Source organism: Patiria miniata, unplaced genomic scaffold, assembly GCF_015706575.1.
Source record: "Patiria miniata isolate m_02_andy unplaced genomic scaffold, ASM1570657v1 HiC_scaffold_6, whole genome shotgun sequence".
Taxonomy (NCBI): Eukaryota; Metazoa; Echinodermata; class Asteroidea; order Valvatida; family Asterinidae; genus Patiria; species Patiria miniata.
The window spans coordinates 15,313,139-15,334,394 of NW_024037073.1; the positions used below are offsets into that span (position 1 = coordinate 15,313,139).

Sequence of the window (21,256 nt, forward strand, 5' to 3'; positions counted from 1 at the left end):
ACTGCTGCATTGGACTCTTGCAGTCTCATGTTTAATCTCATCTGGGCTTGGATAATACTAGGGAAAAGGACCAGTTTTGTGTAGTCCAAACTCGACTGCATGGGCCTTATTCACGAGTTGGGCATTTTTGTCGAGTTCGCTGAATGTATTCCATTAAGTGTTAACTGTTAAATTACAGGAATGGCGCCAGACTTTTTATGCAGGCACAATGCAGCCTTACCGGTATGTTACTGTCATTTTATTTTTAAATAGGCCTATGGCTTTTAACATTAGGGAATGTTTAATTACAAGTGTTAAATTATTCACTGAAGCAGACTAGAATTTATTAGGCCTATACATTAACTTGCTTTCATTTTAGAAGCAAGTTCCAAAAATTAAGATTTTACCTAACTTTCAATACAAAATGGACGACTTGTTAAAAAGGCCTATACTGTCATTTTTGACATGCTGGATTCAAAGTACATTGACCTCCAGCTCTAAAAGTCAAATTCCTGATGAGCATTGGAGATGGGGTTTCTCAAGCTAGTCCTACATGCATACATGTACCGGTACGTTAATACACAGCCAACATTACTAAAACATATGTCAAACATGTAAGAAATTAACTGGACAAGTGTTGTCCAAATCAGCTCCTCCCCCATCCGTCCCCCCCCCCCCAATTTGATGAGTCATGGTCTTATAACCCTAACCCACCTCACTCCTCCAAAATCCTCCTGACAGTTTTGGAGGATTCTAGAGGATTGAGGATGAATGGTGATTGAATCAAATGAGGATTCTGGAGGATTGAGGATGAATGGTAATTGAAGCACATGAGGATTTTGGAGGATTGCGGATGAATGGTGATTGAAGCACAAGAGGATTTTGGAGGATTGAGGATGAATGCATTTTGAGGCAGGACTGTCTGATGATTTTGAAGGATTTGGCGTTGGTTATCCTTCATTTAAACACGAGTGCAAAATTTTGGGATGAGGAGGATTTTGGAGGATTGAGGATGAATGCATTTTGAGGCAGGACTGTCTGACAATTTTGAAAAATTTAGGCGGAGTTGCAAAATTTTGGAGGATTTTGGAGGATTGAGGATGGTTGTAAGCAACAAGGGCCTAGGGGGTTAGGGATGGAGGAAGCATGTAATGGGAAGGAATGTAGTTTTTTCAGGATTCAGGTCCCTCAGACCCAAACCAACTCAGACCCAAACCAATTCGGACCCCATCAGTTGGTAAAATTTCTGTCAGGACTTTGGCTGTCAGGACACCAGCTGTCGGCAATCATGTGCTAAGCGTTGTTATTTGCGCGGACACGGCATGAAGACAGTTCGTTCCGAGATTTAGCACACACGCTCAGATGAGCATTATCCTGTGTGTACATGTAGTTTTTTTGGAGAGGATTTACATAGTAAACACACGTTATTCTTTTTTACCTTGTTACATGTACATGTGTAGGCCCTTAAAGGGATATACAACATTTGCAAACATCAAAAAATAAAACTACCAAGTTTTTACGAAATACCTTACTAGGATGTTGGTAAATGACAGTCTAAAGCATTCTGTAAAATTATGGCACCTGGTGTGAAGTCATTTTCAAGAAAATGGTATTTTTGTATACATTTCCAACGGTGGTCGGCCGACCACTGTTGGAAAAACCTAACTATTTAGCAACTACTGCTCAAAATTTACCATTTTTTCAATCCAAATTTTGTTTGCTATTGGTTACATGTTCATGAACTGGTGCAGGTCAGCTAGACTGGTTCCCTTGCCTTACAATTTTCTGGCATCTATAAATAGATCCATTTTATCTTTAGTGGAGTCAGGGAACCAGACTACTTGAACATTTTTGTTTTTCTTGGTTTTTCCAGCATTTTCGAACACAAAACTTCAAAACATGTCAGTGTAACAATATTTGATCTATTATTCTAACCCCTATAATAGTTCATTTCTGAAAAATTACTGCAAAAGCCAATGGTACATTCCCTTTAATTGCATATGTTCTTGATCATTTAATTCCACATCAATATGAAGCTACGGTAGGGCCAGTATCATGTACTCCAGTTGTACTAGCTTTCAGCTCTAATGCTTAAATACATTACACTTACACTTACGGTTTAATGGGTAAATCAATTAAGCATAGCCTTTGTGACCCCATATCCTATCTTTTCCTCCTTCCAGTGAGAATCCAACCTTTTCTTGAATGTTGCTACAGTTTTGGCATTCAATAGGCCTACTGCTTGTGGAAGGGAATTCCAAGTGTTTATCACTCTTTGGGTGAAGAAGTTCTTCCTACATCCAATGTTTTTCTTCAGGGATGACTTGAAGAGTTTAAGAGAGTGACCTCTTGTCCTGGTTCTGTCACTTTTTGTCAGCTGTTTGGAAGAATCTGCTGCTGTCTTCTTTTTCAAGGCCTTTCAATATCTTGAAAGTCTCTATATTAAAGCTTACATGTAGGTCCACTCTTTCTCTTCTTTTCTCAAGGGAATACAGGTCTAGAGCTTGCAGTCTATCTTCATATGAAAGCTCCCTTAGAGCTGCGGGGACCAACTTGGTGGCCCTCCTTTGAACTTTTTCCAAGATATGTTTATCTTTTTCCAGCCATGGGCACCATGATTGGACACAGTATTCCTGATGCAGTCTGATGTATGTTTTGTATAGAATCAGGAAGCTATCCGTATCGATGTACTTGAATGATCGCTTCACCACCCTAAGACAATTCATTCCCTTCACTGCCGCTTTGCTGCATTGTGTACTTCGTTTGAAGTCTGGTGTTAGGTAAACTCCCAAGTCATCTTCCTCCTCTGTTGATTCAAGTGCCGTCTCCCCCATATGATAATCAGCCAGTGGGTTTCCCGTTCCAATGTGCATGGATTTACATTTCCCAGCATTAAAGCGAAGCTGGAGTTACTCAAGTTACAGAGCTGGAGTTACTCAAGCTACAGTGGTACCACTTATGATAATTTATCAGTACGTCAACAATTGAAGCTATTGTCATGATTGTGTTTATATTACTCTTGAAAACAGAACAATGACATCAATGAAAAAGAGCATTGTTTATTGCCATGACTGCTGTTATTTTAGTCAACCAGTTACATTGTCATCAGGCATTGTCAGGTCATTGACGTGATTAAAGCATTTTAACAACGGGTTGCATGTTGTCAAGCTACCACACAGTATTGGATAGCGAGATGAGCTTTATCCATGATCATGATGATATGGATACAAAGTCTCCCTGGTTCGAATCCACGTCGTCGCTGCTCATTTTAATCGGCTATATTTTTTCTTCTCTTGAGGAAGTTGAGTTTATCAATATCATTGATTTTCAGGAAAGATTCCCATATCTGGCCATCACTTATTTGTCCCGTCACTTCAGTGACTTATCAGCCATGATAATTGTCCTAAAAAAAAGTCAAATTTAGCAGGGGAAATATTAAAGTGGTTACTGACAAAACACTTCGAAATTTTCTGATCAGTCCTAGGGTTTGTGCACAGTGTATGGCCACAATCTGACAATGGGAAACAAGTTTTAAGTTCAACCTCATTCTTAAGTTCCTACCTTTTTCACACTTGTTGCTGGATCCGTTTCGGGTTCATTTCTTCCATTCATGGCCGATGACTCCTTCTCCTTAGAATCCATCGTAGGGGAATCCAAACCACCTTCCACCGATCCGTACATAAATCTAGTAAAAATGTAGCTTACAAGTTACACCTACACTTATTTAAGCCTAGATGAAATTCATGTCGAACGCCGGCTGTACTGTACACATATCACGCGCCGCGGCGCCGCGCCATTTGCATAGCTTGAGGGCGCTCAATCGATCCCTGTTATGTATTTTTATCACGTGCCTACTTTTCTCCACGTGGGCGACCTTTTTGGAAGAAACCATTTACAATGAAGGGGGCTCTACATGTCACAGGACGTACATGTATGGAAAAAATGTATACACTTTTCGAGAAGATGTCCAACAAAATAAAGTAACAAAAAAAGTAAAAGCCAAAAAAAGTATAAAAGACAGGAAATGATACATTTTTGCATCCCTAAGTACTAGAACTTTAGGCTCGGTTAAACGCCCATTCTTTTTTTCTGTTTATTTCATTCCGAGTCAAAGGTTAGTGGTCGGTCAAAGTGTATGTTTTATTATGTAACGTATTACGCAACACGACTCCTGTAGTTATAGTAGGGGCGGATTAGGAAAGTTGGATGGTTCACGCGAACGTCGGCGGCGGTTTTTTTTGGGTTTTTTTGAAATATTTTGTCAAAATGAGGTAATTGGTGATTCTTGACTAGCGATCAGGAGCTGACCAAGTGTCCATGCAGCCGATCCTTGATTAATTGTTTTACACCCCCATATTATAATCTTTCTTAATCGCAGACACAACTTTTAGGATTTTCTTTTCGCTCGAGTAGAGGGTGGAAGTAATTACCTAAAATATTAATCTTGAATTTTCTAGTGAGACAATTAATTGCATGGCAGGGGGAACATTCAAGCGGTTTATGATTAGGCCAAATAAAAAAATAACATGTTTAGCGTCCTGCCTTTTTGAGAAAAAAAAGAAGCGGGAGGCCTTTTTTTTCCCCCTCCAAAATGGCCGCCCGTCCGGGCTGTTTTTCAAGTTGGCCGCCAGTTTTTTCTTCCTTTTTTTTTTAAATGGCCGTCATTTGCCTAAATGACATACCGGCTTAATTGTATGGGCTAGAATGATGCAACAGACAAAGAGGCCAAAATGATGTCACTGTTTAACATTTATCATTTTTTCGGTAAAAAAAAGAAAGAAAAAAAGGATAGACTTTTTTTTCAATTTGCAGGTTTTGTTTTAAAGAAAAGTGGCTTTATTCCTCTTTTGGGGCGTCTGCAGCCCTCTGAAAAAGAAATGGGCTTTCACTTTGTGTACAAATAACCCGCTTCGCAAGAGCCGATCTAGCAGCCAATACTTCCAATTTAGGGAAGTAATAATTTAATATTATCATTCATTGGTGATTTGTTGTGTTCAATGTCTCATTCAAATGTGAAGAGCTTTTATATTGCTAGAAAAAAGAGCAGTTGAGAAAAATCTTTATTTCGAGATGAAACTTGAAAATAGCATAGGGAATGATCTTTCAACAAACAAAAAATGGCCAAATCATATTTCTTTTTCTCTCCTTTTAATTTAGATCTCGCGTCCTACTACATTTCAAACAATGGACATGTACGTGCGTTATAAAACTGTAAAATTCTCATCTCGTCTTAGTCATAAGTGAATATAAGTTTGCCTTTAAAATGAAAACACATACAAAATATTAATGTTAAAATGAAAACATTCCAAATGAAAAAAAACATCTTTATGTTATACAAAAAACAGCACCTTTACATGTATATTATAGAAAAAACAAGGACAAAAGCGTTAGCACCTTTTTATTATAGAAAAAACACAAAACAAATTTAAAATCACAAATCATGAATTGCAAATGACTGTATCAAAGCCTATTGTGCTAAGCACAATTAGTGCTTATCTTATGACTTTTACGAAACTATAAAACTATACCATGATGTAAGAATGATGATAAAATTCTCATCTCGTCTTAGTCATAAGTGAATATAAGTTTGCCTTTAAAATGAAAACACTACAAAATAATGTTAAAATGAAAACGTTCCAAATGAAAAAAAAGAAAGCACCTTTATATTATACAAAAAACAGCACCTTTATATTATAAAAAAAACAAGGACAAAAGCGTAAGCACCTTTAAATTATAGGAAAACACAAAACAAATTTAAAATCACAAATCATGAATTGCAAATAATGACTGCATCAAAGCCTATTGTGCTAAGCATGAGTGCTTATATTATGACTTTTACGAAACTACAAAATTATACCATGATGTAAGAATGATACATTTTTCAAAATGCTTCAATTTATTTGCAAGTGAACTTTGACAAAGGCACGGTTTTCCATTGTTCATCCACTCTGACTTGAACCTTCACGTTTGATTTTACTTGTGCTTAAATTGTTATACTGACTTAATGTCATTGTCATGGCTTGTTACTTGTCATGGCTTGTTACTTGTCATGGCTTGTGACTAGTCATAGCTTGTGACTTGTCATTGCTTTTGACTAGCATGGCTTGTGACTTGTCATGACTTTTGACATCATGGCTTGCAACTTGTCAGTTGTCACAGCTTGCGACTTCTCAGGGCTTGCGACTTGCCATGGCTTTTGACTTGTCGTGGCTTCTGACTTGTGACTTGTCATTGCTTGTGACTTGTCACAGCTTGCGAGTTGTCACGACTTTTGACTTGTCATGGCTTGTGACTTGTCATGACTGCTCACATGTCACGGCTTGTCACATTTTGTAACTTATCACGTCATGACTCGTGACTTGTCACATGTTGTGACAACTTGTCACATGTTATGCATGTAACACGTCATGACTTGTCACAAGTCATGACTTGTCACATTCATGTAAGGTCAGGAAATGTGGCATGCTTTGTGATGACTAGATCAGTTACAACCCTGCTTTTATTAATAATTTTGCACTACAGGACGGAAAACAATAACCAACTTGGTTGGAATTTCCAGAATACTCCACTTTTTTATAAATATCCGAAAAGGGAAAATATCTCTTTAATAATAATACAGGGAAAATATCTCTTTAATAATAATACATACAAAAAAATAATAACATTCAACTTTGAATACAAATACACTAAACACTGAATACAAATCCTTCACTTACATATCAAACGTCTCTCCAAAAAATTTAAGCATGTTTAAAAAAATTAAATATTCATCAGTTTGTGGAAGTTTGGTGTTTATTTCTGGCTTCATCATAGAGCTATATAAAAATTAATAGAGCGCTAACTCCTCATTCTTACGCGCGGAGATAATTTCAAGCCTTCCTGTGCCCAGGCATTTTGAATTCATGTGACTGTCTGTAGAACATAATGAAATTAGATGGATTTAATTGTTAAAGTGTACTCTAAATGCAACGCGCAAGAACAACATACGTAAACAACTTCAGCGGGCTATCACGGTTTAAAAAACGTCATGGCAAATCTCATCTGCAGCGGATACGCGCACGCGTTTGCATTGTTTGCGCAGAGCAAACTTAAGCGGTCATTTACTGATTGTGCGTTTCGGTTGTGGGCATATTAGCTTTGATAACACACCTGTATAGAATGCAAATGCAGATATAGCCGTACAAAAGCCATACAAAATTTCTAGTTTTCCATAGGTTTGTGCACAAACATGGATGCACCCAGCAGGCATCACTTTGTACATCAAGTCAGCACTCTAGTACCGGGTAATTTAATATAGCTCTATGGGCTTCATCAAAACTCTGCCAAGTACAACACAAGTAATTTTGTGTTTGGCTTGTCTATTTGGCTGGACAGTTCTTCCACCAGCCTCTGTCAATTAATTTACAATGTGACTAACTTTCACGCCTTGTTTTCTTTCCGCCGCTTTTCTTTTTGGATTGAAATCTTGGTGGAACGTGTGTCCTGTCTCTTGAAAGCCGGGTGGAGAACACTTTATCATTAGATGACTCTGAGAAGGAGGCTGATGATGGACCACGGTTCTCACTTGGCGAGCTGTGATTGGCTGCAGTGCACTGATGTATTTTTTGCTTTGCAGCCATCTGATTGGCTGGAGATGATTGGCTGTTTTTCTTCTTTGACTGAGAGTTCAATGGAACATGCCTCTTTTCTCTTGGAATTGCACCCTGTGTGTGATACACAGTAAATTCATCACCAGAAAGTTTTGAGGGGGAGGTTGATGATGAACCGAGGGATCCATCTTGTGAGCTGTGATTGGTGGCAGGACAAGCACGTGGTTCCATGGAGGCCCTCTGATTGGACATAATAGAATCATGTGACCTTACTGCAGACCGTCTGTCATTGGTGGAAGTTGAATACCTTGAAGTGAATGAGTTTTTCTGGCAAGAGGTACAATTGCTCTGGTTGGTTGAATACAATTTTGCTGGTTTCCTTCCGGAAAGGCTGCTCTGATTGGCTGAGGCAGAGTGACGTGGTACTGATGAATCGTTCTCATTGGACCAGGAATTGGACCCTGCTCGCTTACAGCTGTTCTGATTGGCTGTAGTAGAATGTCTGGACATTGCACAGTTCGGATGATTGGTCCCCTGACTTTTCCAAGCTCTTGATGTCTCCCGATTGGTGGACGTGCCGCAGTGCAAATCTGCTGACGTGGTCTGATTGGCTTGGGCGGATTTACTGGTTTTTGAATGGCTGCTTGATACTACACTCTTTTCAGAACATTCCTCATCCATAAGCGAACCAGGTTCTGGAAAATCTAAATGTAAAGAGACTCCCAATATTAATAGACATATATTACACACACCAGTGGAAGAAGCAACGGTTTTTCCTGATTGGCTATAGATTCTTTGCAATACTTGAACACCCCGAAACTTGTTCTACCAATTTCACTGCGAACACCCCGAAACCTGTTCTACCAATTTCACTGCCACGCTTCATGGTTAGCAAAAAAAAATTCCAAACTAATTAAGCAGAAAAGTATTGCAAGGTGTAGCTAACGCTTTTTGTGCATTGCGATTTCTGTTTTTGTGTCATTATTTTAGGTACATTCTTCTGTCAAGGTAAGGATGCTTACTGACTAGTGCCCCTTTAACAAAGACATCTATGGGGAACCTCCACTATAGGGCTGGATAGCTCAGTTGGTAGAGCACTGGAACGGCAATCAGAAGGACGCAGGCACAAACCCCGCTATAGTCAATTTCTTTTTTAACATTAAAATAATTATAATGCACCTAGTCAGTTTTCCTGCGTGGTTTATTTGAAAACAATTATAATGTATTCTGCTGTATTAACCCGTTACAAAAATTCTGGATGAGAGATTAAAGAAACGGTAGGCAATTAGAGATTAACCCTGTTATTTAAACTGTCACAGACAGTCAAAATTCACTTCCACTTCCCCTGCTATACTTTTAACAAAGGCTAGTCACCAGCAGTCAGATCAAATGTCAAGCAAGCACTGTTACTAGTCAAACTGAGTCAACAGACAAAGCAGGCAAGTTGTGGCCACAGCTGTTTTATCACTCACCCAGAGTCAAAGCATAGCTGTATCAGAAGAGGGAGGGGTATAATCTAAGTAACTTTGCCCACCCCCACCCCTTTCCCCAGTCTTACCTGGTTTGTGGTCTGTGCTGTCCACAGCCAGCCACTCCTGTTCAGGGAAGATAAAGGGGTTGATTCCCCCGGCTCCCTTGACCAGCGTGGTTGGGACGTGGGCCGGCCCGGGCTCTTTGAAGTAGCAGTCGGGCAGGTCGCCATTGTCACAGAGCTGCAAGTCGCAGTCTTCCGCCTTGTCCCATTCAGGTTCACTGCTGTCTTCTGATTGGACGTCCTTTACGCCAGCAACAGCTTAAAACAAACACACAGAATTTCAGCATGGAGTACTTACAGGATTACCCCCAAAAAATGCAACCCTGAAACATTTGCCCTTTTTCAAAAATGTGATGTGATTTTTTTCATGTTTTGGGTTGCTGAGAAAATGCCAATGATGTAAAAGAAGTGATTTTTCATCCTTTCCAATGGTGCTTCAAACAGTGACACATGTTACTTGTAAGCCCATTTTGCATTGTCTTTCATTTGCGCAATTTCTTTTACATTTTGACATATTTATGATGCTGAAAAGGTTTAAAATAAAACGAAAAATGATAAGGTACCTGTTCTGGAAAATTAAAGAGTATTTCCATCAAATTAATTTGTACTCTTGTCATATTTTGTGCTGTGTTGTTTGTAAGGATTAGGACACAATGGGTACAGTGTAAATCCTGTGGTAATGCCATTTGGAATGGACCAAAAGGAGTTGTGTTACAAAATTGGCATTTTCTCAACAACCCAATGTGCTTTTTTTCATGATTTTTTGCAGTATTTGAAAGAAAAAACTCTCAGCTTTAATCTGATGTCCAAAACATAACAATGCACAGATCACGTTTGTGAAAAAAGGCAAGGTTCCAGAGTTGCATTTTTGGGGGGGGGGGGGGGTTCACCCTGTAAAGGATAGAATTTGCATCAGGTTTTCCCTTCACCGACGCCTGGAGCATGAAGTATTATATAATTCATAAATACACATGTACCAAAGACAGTTTACCCACTCCCATTGGTCGAGAACCCATCAGGTTGGTGGATTAAACAGAAATTCTTAAATTGCAACTTGGGATTTATTCCAAATGCGCCACATTTGGGGACACCCAACCAATTTTGCGCCCAATTTCCGGACGCCACCGTTATGGAATTTTTTACTAAATTTCATGACACTGAAATTGTTCACAAAAGTTCAACAGCAAGCATTATTCAGGTAAAAGTACCAGTATTTAACATAGAATTTGAAGTTTGTCAACCAAGAAGTTTGGCAACACTGCATGAGGAAAGTCGGGGAAATGTCAAAGTGCACGACGTTAGGGGACTCCACTAAACTATGTACATGCAGATCAACTTACCACTCGGCTGTGACTCACAACTTCGCCAACCAAAAACATCAGCCTCCTCGAATCCTTGAGTTTTGTTGCCATTTTCATCACAGGACTTTCCAATCACGTTGTTCGCATCACGGGAAAGCATCGCGTCCCACGTTTCAGGTGGACCGATCTGCAACAGGTTGTCTGGGACCTGCCATCGGTTGTCGCACAGGTCGGCCAATGAGAAGAAGCACGGCGGCAAGACGTTGGCCACGCGCAGAATGAAATGGCGCCCTCTAGCATCCGTCAGGTGGTAGTACTTGGCAAACGGCATGTGCGACTTGATGCGCACTTTGTACTGTGGAAGAAACAACATTTTTTTTATAAAACTGAAAATCATATTGAGTTGATTCTCATACTGGGTTCAAGTAATGAAAGTCCCGTTACAAAAAGCCAGTTCGATCAGAGGTTTTGTTTCTCGTTAACAAAATAACCAAATGTCACACATACAAAATATTTGGAAGCAAAGTAAAAATTCTCAATGATGGGGAACTAAAGTTCATTTTAAATCAATGAGGAAATCTCGCCGACAAATTGACAAGACCTGGATTTGAACCTGCAACCACTGGATCACCATACTAGCACTCTGGCAACCGAGCTACCTATCTCTATGTTGGTGATTTTCCAAATTGTTGAAGTGCTTGTTCACTGGCATGCCAGCTTGATAGCTCCATGACTGAGCATCAGTGCAGCGTTACCGACGTCTTCAATAGATCCTAATCCAACTCCAGTCAGTTTATTTTACACACAAAAGAGCTGTACCTCTCTGGAGCCGTCCTGCTCAAGTTTCATGGCCCCGATCGTAGCCGTGATACGCCCTGCCGCGCCGGTCTTCATGTCCATGTCTCGTAGCTCCTGCCGGAAATGCTGGGGGGACCCGCAGGACTTGAACAGGTCGATGAGGGAGGGCCAGTTGTAACCGTGTTTCAGGAGCTGCCTGACGGTCATCTTGCGCTGCATGCCTACGATGCTGGCTGGTATATTCTCTGGTGACGTATCAAAAACATTAAAGCCCGAGTCCATCATTTGCAGCTATCCAAAAAAGTAACTGGCGTAATTATTGTTGAAAAACATACTGGTTGAAAGATAGTAAGGGGACTAAACTCCCTGTGAAATTATCCTTTCTGGCAAGCTCTCATTTTGAAGAAATCAACGAAAGAAGGCATTTCCAATGGTGCATCTTAAGAAGCACCGTACGAAAATTTAAATTGGTAGTTCGTTTTGTTATTCGGCGCAGCACACACAAGCATTGGAACGATGCACAAGCACGCGCGGTTGCTATAATTCGTCGGATCAGTGTGCGACATCGCGTAAAGCTGCAATTCAAAACAATTCGAAACATGATTTAGCAACTTTTGATTTGAAATTGAGATCCTAGAATGCTGGTTTTCTTGGAATATAAAGCTGAAGCTGAGCTGAAACTTCATCAAGTAAGTTGTTCAGTATCCTTCATTAGATTTTGAACACTTTTGTTGCTTCAAACGAACAAAATGCACTAATTACAAATGATGGACTATAGCTTTAAAGATCAAGTCCAATGATGGCTGGAAACGTAAAATGAATTCTGCGCTTTTTTTTTACGACACAACAATGTGGGTGTCCTTGAGCAGAGCATTTTACCATGATTACCATCTGGCTCTCTCTACCGTGAAAATTTTCATTTTTTTTTTTTTTTTTTTTTTTACAGCATAATGATGTCATCATGTGGGTGTCTTTGAGCTAGACATTTTACCATGATCCAACCCTACCTGGAGAATAATCATTAAAGACTGATTCTAAAGAATTTTGGACCTCAATTTTGGACACCCACAAGTAGTCATTGTAAGCAATCACACAATTCTTTTCTTTTTAACACTGACACTATTTTCTGTGCATCTTGCCCAAATTCCTGATTGCTCTAACAATCAAAAAACCATCAGATAACAATTGAGCCAATTTGAAATATCAATATAATGTGATGCGATCAAGCTAAATGAGTTGCTTGTCGACCCTGTGAATTTTTTTTTTTACAGATTTGAAAAGAGCCTAATCTCAGCATTACTACTGTAATAACCGCACGCTGGTACCATCTTTTAGTTAAAAAATTATGGAACTCTGAAGACCAAGAGATGTGATGAAGTGATGTGATGAAGTGGCCCTATTTTGGCCTGTATCTCCAAATGAAAGTTCCCGACAAACAGCTCATTTAGCTTGATCGCACCACATATGTGTTCCCAAGTCATTTATTAGTTATTCCTCGATGCTAAAGATATTATTCTTATTCATGGTTTATTTATTTCATTTAAAAGACACATGGCAGACCGAAGGCTGAATTATGGTCATTTTAATATAGTTAAAAACATTAAAGTTACATCAAAACCGACAATGACCAATGATCCTAAAAGCTAAAATCAGACTGGTATATAAATAGATGCACATAAAACACTAGAAAATGTACTTTAAAATATATATAAGGGAGTGTGGGGGGGGGGGGGAGGAGGAATGGAATGCTGACCAGGGAATGGGTTTGGCTGGGAGAATGTTAAGAGGGATGGTATTAGGATATTGAAGTGAATAAGATATTTTGGTAAAAAATATACATGTAAAGGACTGCAATCATAAGTACTACTACCTTGCAGTTCCCACTTGTCTTCTCGGTAGAGTTTTTCTCCTTCATAAAACTCAATCCTGGAGGGGAGAAAAATAACAGTAGAAGACTATAATTGCACATATCTAAAAAGAACTCAGAAAGCTTGATGAGTTAAAGTGAGACAACGCATGCATGCTCTCCACAGGTTTTAAAAAACACCCCGTCTCTTGAAACAGACTCACAACATAGACGAAGACAAAGCTGGCATTTTAAAGGGAATATACATCATTTGCTTTTGCTGTAATTTTCAGAAATGGATGGAATTGGGGGGTTGGAAATATAAAGCAAATATAGTTACACTGACTTTTTGGAGGTTTTGGGTTCGAAAATGCTATAAAAACCAAGAAAAACGATCATTTCCTGTAGTCTGGTTCCCTGACTCCATATAAGAAGAAACAGAGCAGTTTACATACATTGGGGAATTGTAAGGTCAGGGAACCAGTCTAGCTGGCTCGTACCCGTTCATAGGTTTGTAATCGATTGCAAACAAGTGCAATGGTCAATTGGGGCCAGTATTTGAAAAAAAAGCCAGTTGTTTCCAACGCTGATCGGCCGATCAGCGTTGGAAATTGATACAAAAATACCACTTTTCTTGAAAATGACAGTATACCAGGTGCCATAATTTTACAGGATGCTTTAGACTGTCATTTACCAACATCCTATTAAGGTATTTCGCAAAAACTTGGTAATTTTATTTTTCGATGTTTGCAAATGTTGTATATTCCCTTTAAAAAGTAGTAGTCACATATTATACAAATATTGGGTGGCTCAGAGTGAAATGGGAGGAATATTATCACAAGGTAAAATCTGGACTTGGAAAAGTCCATATTTTACCAAGCTATGATATTCCTCCCATTTCACAATTTAAAGCCACTCAAACCGTATGTTTGAAATGATTGATTATTCAAAATCACAACTTTAAACATTTTAAAGATGGCGTCGGCACGTTAAACAGATAAACTGCAGCCTAATTATAATGTGCCATATTTTGACACATTTAAATTACACAATTCCAGGGGTTGAGATCGCGTAAGGCATGATGGGAAACAACATGGCGCAGCAAGATCTCATACCCATGGGAACGAGGTTGAAATGTCCCCACCTGGCTCCCATAGGAATGCGCACATGCAAACAAGCGTGACGTCATTATGTCTTATTGGTTTTGCCAATATCCTGCACATGGATTGCATTAGAGGCTGCTGATCAGTTGCCTGTGACATTCACTGGAGTTGTGCAGTAAACATTGTGCATACTCCCAGTAATCACTGAAGGGTTTTGGAGGGTGTTGTCAAGCAATGATTAAAGGCAACGTAACCCATTTGAACTTACCACTCCCGAGTGCTGTATATGGGCACTCGGTACAGCAGCCAATACAAAGGACTCTGCGTGTACAACTTCAGTACAAGAGCACCACAACTTCTGGAAAACGTCAAGCCTAAAATGAAATAATTAAATAAAACTTAAAGTCACAATAATTATGAATTGGTGATTTAAGGCTTGGACTATATTTCAATAATATCGTATTCTGTCCCTTTTTTCCTAAACCGAGCAATACCAAATGATCTCATCCAGTATTGAATTTCATTAGCGTGATTTTCGAGCCAGATGTGTGTGTAAAAGCCCTTTAACCCTCCTATGCAAACATAGATTCTGTGCCAAGTTGTCCTTTCAGTCAAAATCAATCAAGTGACTATTTTCAAACAGTTAAGAGCTCCCAGCCTACACAAAGCAGGATTGAATGGCTGTGACTGTTTATTTGACTTGGTTCAACTGTGTTTGAGTGCAGGTAACTGATAAAAGACAGCTATGCCCACCAGTTTCCTGCTTTTGTCTGTTGACTGCATTTGACTAGTCAGAGTGCTTGCTTGAACTATGATCTGACTGTTTGTGACTAGCCTGTGTAAAAGGCATAGCAGGGAAAATGGATGGAGTTTTTTAATGTCTGTGACTGTTTTAACAGTAGGGGGTGAACAAAAATTGTGACAGAAACAATAAGCCATTTGCGTGTAACCTATACCCTTTGGGATTTACATTTGAAAAACGTCTGGTACAATGACTTGCTCAGAATGCTTGGCACATTTTAACTGTGAATTCTCCAGACCAAAGACACTGTTGCTAATCACATGATTCGGGGCCAGCTCTTGCATAGTTACGTAAGAGACGCTCAGCACCAATACATCGTTCACAATGGGTGAGAATGGCACAAAGACACCAGACCATGCCGGAGCTGGGGGTTGCTAGCACAAGGCTTGCCCCGAATCACGTGATATAGTAACAGTCTCTTTGGTCGGGAGAATGCTAGGTTAAAACGTGCAAAGCATTGTATTAAGTCAGCGTTCCAGATTTTATTCAAATTTAACACGCAAATGGCTTATTGGCCAAAGCTGAACTGAATGGATAATTGTTTTTTTTTAATTCACTGCAGTCACTTTATCTCTAGATTATGTGAAAACTGTGCTTACTAGTCATCCAGCAGGAGCTCTGCAGTTCTGACCATGCTGCCTATTTGCAGTTTCCCTAACACCACGTGTCTTATTGTATTTGATCACATAATAGTCTGCCCAGAAAAGTATCTGATAATACCACTAACCCTCAAAATCCACGCAAGCATAGTAGTGATGGCAATAATGATAATAATGCTGTTAATGAAGGTGATCAGGTGATGGTAGTGATTCTGAAAATGGTGATAGTTGTAATGGTGAAAATGGTGATTGCAAGGGTGACTATATGGTGATTGTAAGGGTGACTAGGTTGATTGTAATGGTGATAATAGTGATGATAGGTAATAGTGGTGATAGTAATAGAGGTGATGGTAGTGATGATGGTGATCATGATAATGGTGATGATGGTGATCATGATAATGGTGATGATGGTGATCATGATAATGGCGATGATGGTGATCATGATAATGGTGATGGTGGTGATCATGATAATGGTGATGATGGTGATCATGATAATGGTGATGATGGTGATCATGATAATGGTGATGATGGTGATGGGGATAATGGTGATGATGGTGATCATGATAATGGTGATGATGGTGATACTGATGATCGATGGTGGTAAAATGGGGATAGTCAAACAAATAAAGTGGTGATAATGATATTGGTGATCACATGGTGGTGATAATGGTAATAACACTGATGTGGTGATGGCAATAAAAACAAAGGTGATTTTATGACAACAAAGGTCAAATCATTCATAAGGAAATGGAGGGGGGGGGGGGGAACTGTCGTGGCTCACAACACACCTGCCTCGTCAAACTGTGCAGGGAACCAGTCATTGAGCAGTGAAACAAGACCCAGGGATCGCGATTCAACGAGCCACGGGTGCCTAGCCTCTTTATACTGTGATGAATGGGACAAAGTACAGAAGTCAAGACTAATCCGACACACACAAAAGAAACCGTATCCTCACATGCACTTCCCATTCACAATTGTAGCTTGCATGCATTTTGACAACCCTATTGGGTGTTACTGGGTTTGATTTTGCATTCAATAGGGGTTGTTGAACAATAGAGGACGACAGGGTCCACAATTCTGGCCATTCAGCGGGCACTTTCTATATCTGGGCCCAATTTCACGGCGCTGGTAAGCACACGGTTTTCTGCTAACAGAGCCTCCGTCTATTTCACAGAGACCGTAAGCATAAGCACAGCAAAAGGCATGCTTACCTCGGAGGAAAAATTTGCTTAACTTAGTGACGTAACAATAGAAATCTCCATGCACGCGCGACCGTTAGCACGTCCACGCCGCGAAATAGTGCTTAAGGTTAGCACATTTTTCTGCTATGCTAAACACAACTTTTCTGCTAACTGTTAAGCAGCGCCGTGAAATTGGGCCCAGGTCTCTTCATGGATATCTGTCAATAAAACCTAGACACGGCATCTTTTTATTCTTTTTTATACTGTGAATTGAGCAAAAAATCTGCAGTTACGCGCTAGCTGTAACGATATGTTAGGTGATACGCCAAGCAATAATAGGGCCATCCAATTACGGTCGTGTCTAGGTTTTGTAGATCTATGCGGGCGCGCCCAGCCATTGTTGTATTTCAAAAACACTGCAATCACAATCTTAGTCTAGATTTAGGAGTGAAATGATTTAGTAAAGTCAACTCTGATTGGCTGGCGCGTGGCGTCAACTTTGCATTCTTAGATATCAGATGTTGGATTGGATATAGGGCTCCGTGGACAACGGGTGATACTCAGACTAGCTTGAGGTATGAGGTCCCCCAAAAAACCGAGGACCACCTGCGTACCTCCTACTGACACCACTGCTCCAGTGATGGTTTCTAAGCTTGCTTGAAAAAATGGAGAAGTGCTTGCTCAGGGGGAAAATGAGCAACAAAGGCCAAGTTCGCGCAAGGACTATAGTTGACCAATGGTTAACTAACGTTTGCCCGAATTCTGTCTAGTCAACGGTGGTTGACTACGCTAGTCGACTATTTGGAACCAGCCTACTGGGGTTGGTTGCTTTGCTGGTAACCAATAGCCGCGCGCATTCATAACGCTAGCAGAGAGCCAGGATCCAGAAGTTTTGCGATGACATTTTGACCAGCGTTTGACTAGAGACGTTCGCATGTTGCTATCAGTGCGCAGGCGTAAGGTACGTCACAAATCAACCACTAGTCGACTAATGGTCCTTGCCCGAACTTGGCCAAAGTAACCCTTAATACCAACGCTAAAGATGGAACAGCCATTTTTACTTTTCCCTTTAAACAGATTTCCCTGAGAGCGATTGGCCATTATATCCTTTCATACCTGCTTCAAGACTGGCACAGGGTCGGCAAAATGCACACCGTGCGCCCCCAGGGTTTCCGTAGCGCTGATGCCGTACTTTTCCAGCATCCGGTACAGGAAGAGGAATTGGAACGTCTCCCCCCAGTGGGCGATCAAAACTGGAAAAATTGACAACAGAAGAACAATTAATACATGCACGTTTGCACCTGAATTCGAGAAGCAAACCTGTGATTGTAGTAAACTGTCTTGCTGAAGGACACAAGCATCAAGACACATGTATGCATTGTAGGGCCAAAATTGCATACATCAAAAATTATCACATCAAAGTTTATTAGCTCACAATGATATCAGTGCATCAATAGTACAGCAAGATGTACAAGTGTGTTTAGTGAGTTTATACTATAGCTTTACGGTGTAAATTTTTGGGAACTTTTGTGAGCGTTATATGTAGCCTGGTTTCAATTTTCAAATTCCTCACAAATGACATTTGAAACCAAATTCTTTCATTGTCTGATAAGTTACCAAGCAATTTGTAAAGTTGGTTACGGTGTCATATGAAAATCGGACTCGTATGAAAATCTGACTCTTTTTCCCTTTTATTGGTTAAACCCTCTCATGTGACCGGTCCCTCTCCTTATTATCTATGCATGAGCATGCGCAATACCACCAAAGAGTCCGTATTTCATAAAACCTAAATTCATATGCTACAACGGGTACTCGATCCCATAATCTGGACCCGGTTCCTGACATCAGCGGTCGGGTACTCGGGGAAGTACCTGGTTCCGGTGCACAACCCTAAAGCTGATGCATAAAGTCGATACCTGGATAAAGCGTCAGTCCCAATGCTGAGCTGGCTTTTTCCACAGTGCTGTCAATCCACTGGAGTAATTCCTCAATCACACCAACAGCAGCCGATTTCCTGCTGTTGCTGTTACCAGAGGACTCACTACTTTGGCTTTTGCTTGTTTGTCTACCTAATTAAAGGCAAGAGAAAAAAATACTGCAAGTAAAACTTGCGCTATCCCCCTGGCATGCAAGGCCTGTACATGCCCTGGAGGTCATGACCTGTTGTAATAAAGATGTGTGGCTCTTCGTGAAAACGAAAATCTCACTTGACCTACTTTTATGCCTTTCCGTCCAATGCGTTTTTTAAGCGTTCAAGGGGCAGCAATTAATGTTCGTGTCTCTTCATGAAAATGCAAAATGGAACTATCGAGATGCCTGCCCCTGGCATCATTAATGTAATTAAGAAATTAGTGATGTTTTGCTTACAGAAGCATTTCCCAAGTCAGATGTTTTAAAGCGAAATACTCCAAAAACTTGAAATCAAAAAAACATATGTGTGTCCCTTCGTGAAAATGGTGACGATATGTCGAGCAATGTGACGCTTGTTTTTTTTTGTACCCACATCTCGTTTTTCCCTGTCCTTTCTCCTTGTCTGCGTGATTGATTCTTCTGTAGAACACCGGCGCATTGTCGTCATACGGCCAGCAGTGGACGGCAATGTCAAGGAGCTTGTGCTTCAAGAAGCTGCTCCCCGAGGTCTTACATGTGAAGAAGAGAAAGAGCGGCGTCTTCCGTGGCACATCTGCATCTTCTGTGGCTGGCTTATCATCCGTTGCTCGTTCCGTCATATTGTAGCAATCTGAGAATGGCAGAATATGACAAACAAAAATCAAATTAGCAGATATCTTGTCTTCATGAAGCTGCAAAGTGCTAGTGGTGGACAGTACAGCTTGGCCAATTAACGGATTAGTATCAGATGAAAAACGCCAATCAAATATGCATCACATGTTGGCTGGTGAATTGTTTTTGGCATTAGTTGCCACCCCCCGGCCCTCTATATTTTGAACCAAAAAGCTGGTGAAGGCCAGATTTAATTTATCTTTCTGATTCAGGGCTCTAAAGGATTTTTTTTTAAGGAAGGTAAAGTCAGAGAACCATTTGAATGACAACCGACTCATGCACAACGGTCGACCTGTCAAGCAAAATATAAAGGGGTCCTAAAGACTAGCGAACGCCATGGTTTTGCTATAGGCAAATTATTCTCATTGTTCATCATATTTCTGTACTTAGCCATTTGTACGATTAAATTTGAATTTAATAAAAGCTGTTATTAGGCAAAATAAAAAAAAAAACATGTTTAGCGTCCTGCCTCTTTGACAAAAAGGAAGAAGGAGGCCCTTTTTTTTTTTTTTTTTTTCAAAATGGCCGCCCGACACATTTTTCAAGACGCCAGCTTACCAGCTTTTTTCAAAATGGCCGCCACTTGGACTCATTGACTATTTCCACAGCTTTATACACGGTATAAAAGTCTAAATTATGATTTCTTTCGTCAGAGATCGTTAAAATTTATCAATTTTTGTCTTAAAAAAAAAAAAAAAAAAAAAAAAAAAGGAGGCGGCCTCTAAAAAGGAAGCGGGCGGGGACGCTAAACATGTTTGTTTTTTTACTTCGCCTTATTGCTATTTTCTGCCCCCCTCAGGAAGTTAATAGTCTGGACAAGTTACAAATCCCTGCATCATATACATGCTGAGAGAACACAATGATCATGAGGAACTTGTTATTTATGTTATCCCAAAAATCAGAATTCTTTCCACTCATGCCACTACACTATTGCTATTACGTCTCTTATTATTTCCCCAAAAACGTGTATAGTACTTTCATCTCCACTCTACTTTTCATTGTTAAATCTTTTCCATGGCGTAGTGACCTTGCGTTGCAACATTTATAACTATTTTAAGTATGGCCCAAGAATCAGACAGTAAACACGGTAAACGAGGATGCAGCTATAGACTCGCTAAGTGCCAAGCGCAGCCGGTTCTTGGCATCCACAAGACCGTTCTCTTGTGCTTGTGAATTGTGCATTCTTAAGCAAGTGCGCTCAATCTGGCAGATTGCGCAAGGATCCAGTTGCGCAATCATAAAAATGTGCTTGCGCATTCTTGATTGCACAAATCACAAGAAAGCGCACAACTGTCCAGTGCAAAACTAAACAAAAATAGGCCTAGTCCAAAAGGCACTAAGGTTAGCTTGAGTAACTCCAGCTGCAATGCTTAATATCGCATTAGGTTAGCTTGAGTAATTCCAGCTTTGAACAAGCTCATCAAGAACTCCCATGTGGTCAATTCCTGATGAGCTTGTTAAGCTGGAATTTATCAAGCTAAAGTTACTCCAGCCTGCCAGCTTCATTCATGATTATTTTATTGAATGATTTCACCGATTATCATTGCACATGTTTATTTCTCCTAACCCCGAACTTATTTAATACCTTAGGCAATAAAAATACCAACATTAACCATAATTTAATTACAAGAAACCAAACTTGCTGGTCCATCAAAAACTCCACACGCCAAGTCAAACGACTCCGCCTTTTGTGGCACAATAAACTCTTGAGGGCGCCGCCGCCGCGATTATAGACTAGACGCG

At 40.1% G+C, this 21,256-nt stretch overlaps 2 protein-coding genes across 5 annotated transcripts in view; both read right to left on the reverse strand.

The window, feature by feature from the left end:
- LOC119742958 (solute carrier family 2, facilitated glucose transporter member 3-like) overlaps nt 1-3,804 on the reverse strand; it is a 48,554-nt gene extending 44,750 nt beyond the window's left edge. Inside the window, exon 1 of the mRNA XM_038219245.1 lies at nt 3,541-3,804. Within this exon, the coding sequence (XP_038075173.1) occupies nt 3,541-3,660 (120 nt within the window). The 5' untranslated portion in view covers nt 3,661-3,804. The remainder of the gene's footprint in view (nt 1-3,540) is intronic.
- A 1,306-nt stretch (nt 3,805-5,110) lies between these two features.
- Nucleotides 5,111-21,248, reverse strand: LOC119742960. 4 transcript variants are annotated; one of them, XM_038219252.1, is made up of 11 exons: nt 21,141-21,248; nt 19,236-19,472; nt 18,649-18,801; nt 17,849-17,985; nt 16,340-16,436; nt 14,419-14,524; nt 13,072-13,127; nt 11,223-11,446; nt 10,443-10,758; nt 9,127-9,360; nt 5,111-8,272 (listed from the first exon to the last, which is right to left on the reverse strand). In XM_038219252.1, the coding sequence occupies exons 2-11, from the start codon at nt 19,459-19,461 to the stop codon at nt 7,392-7,394; spliced, it is 2,430 nt and encodes an 809-aa protein (XP_038075180.1). In that variant the 5' UTR covers nt 19,462-19,472; nt 21,141-21,248; the 3' UTR covers nt 5,111-7,391. The 4 variants fall into 4 exon arrangements, with proteins under 4 accessions (XP_038075180.1, XP_038075176.1, XP_038075179.1 ...); XM_038219248.1 differs by having other exon boundaries at nt 13,069-13,127; XM_038219251.1 differs by having other exon boundaries at nt 13,069-13,127; nt 21,127-21,236.
- Between the last annotated feature and the right edge of the window lie 8 nt (nt 21,249-21,256).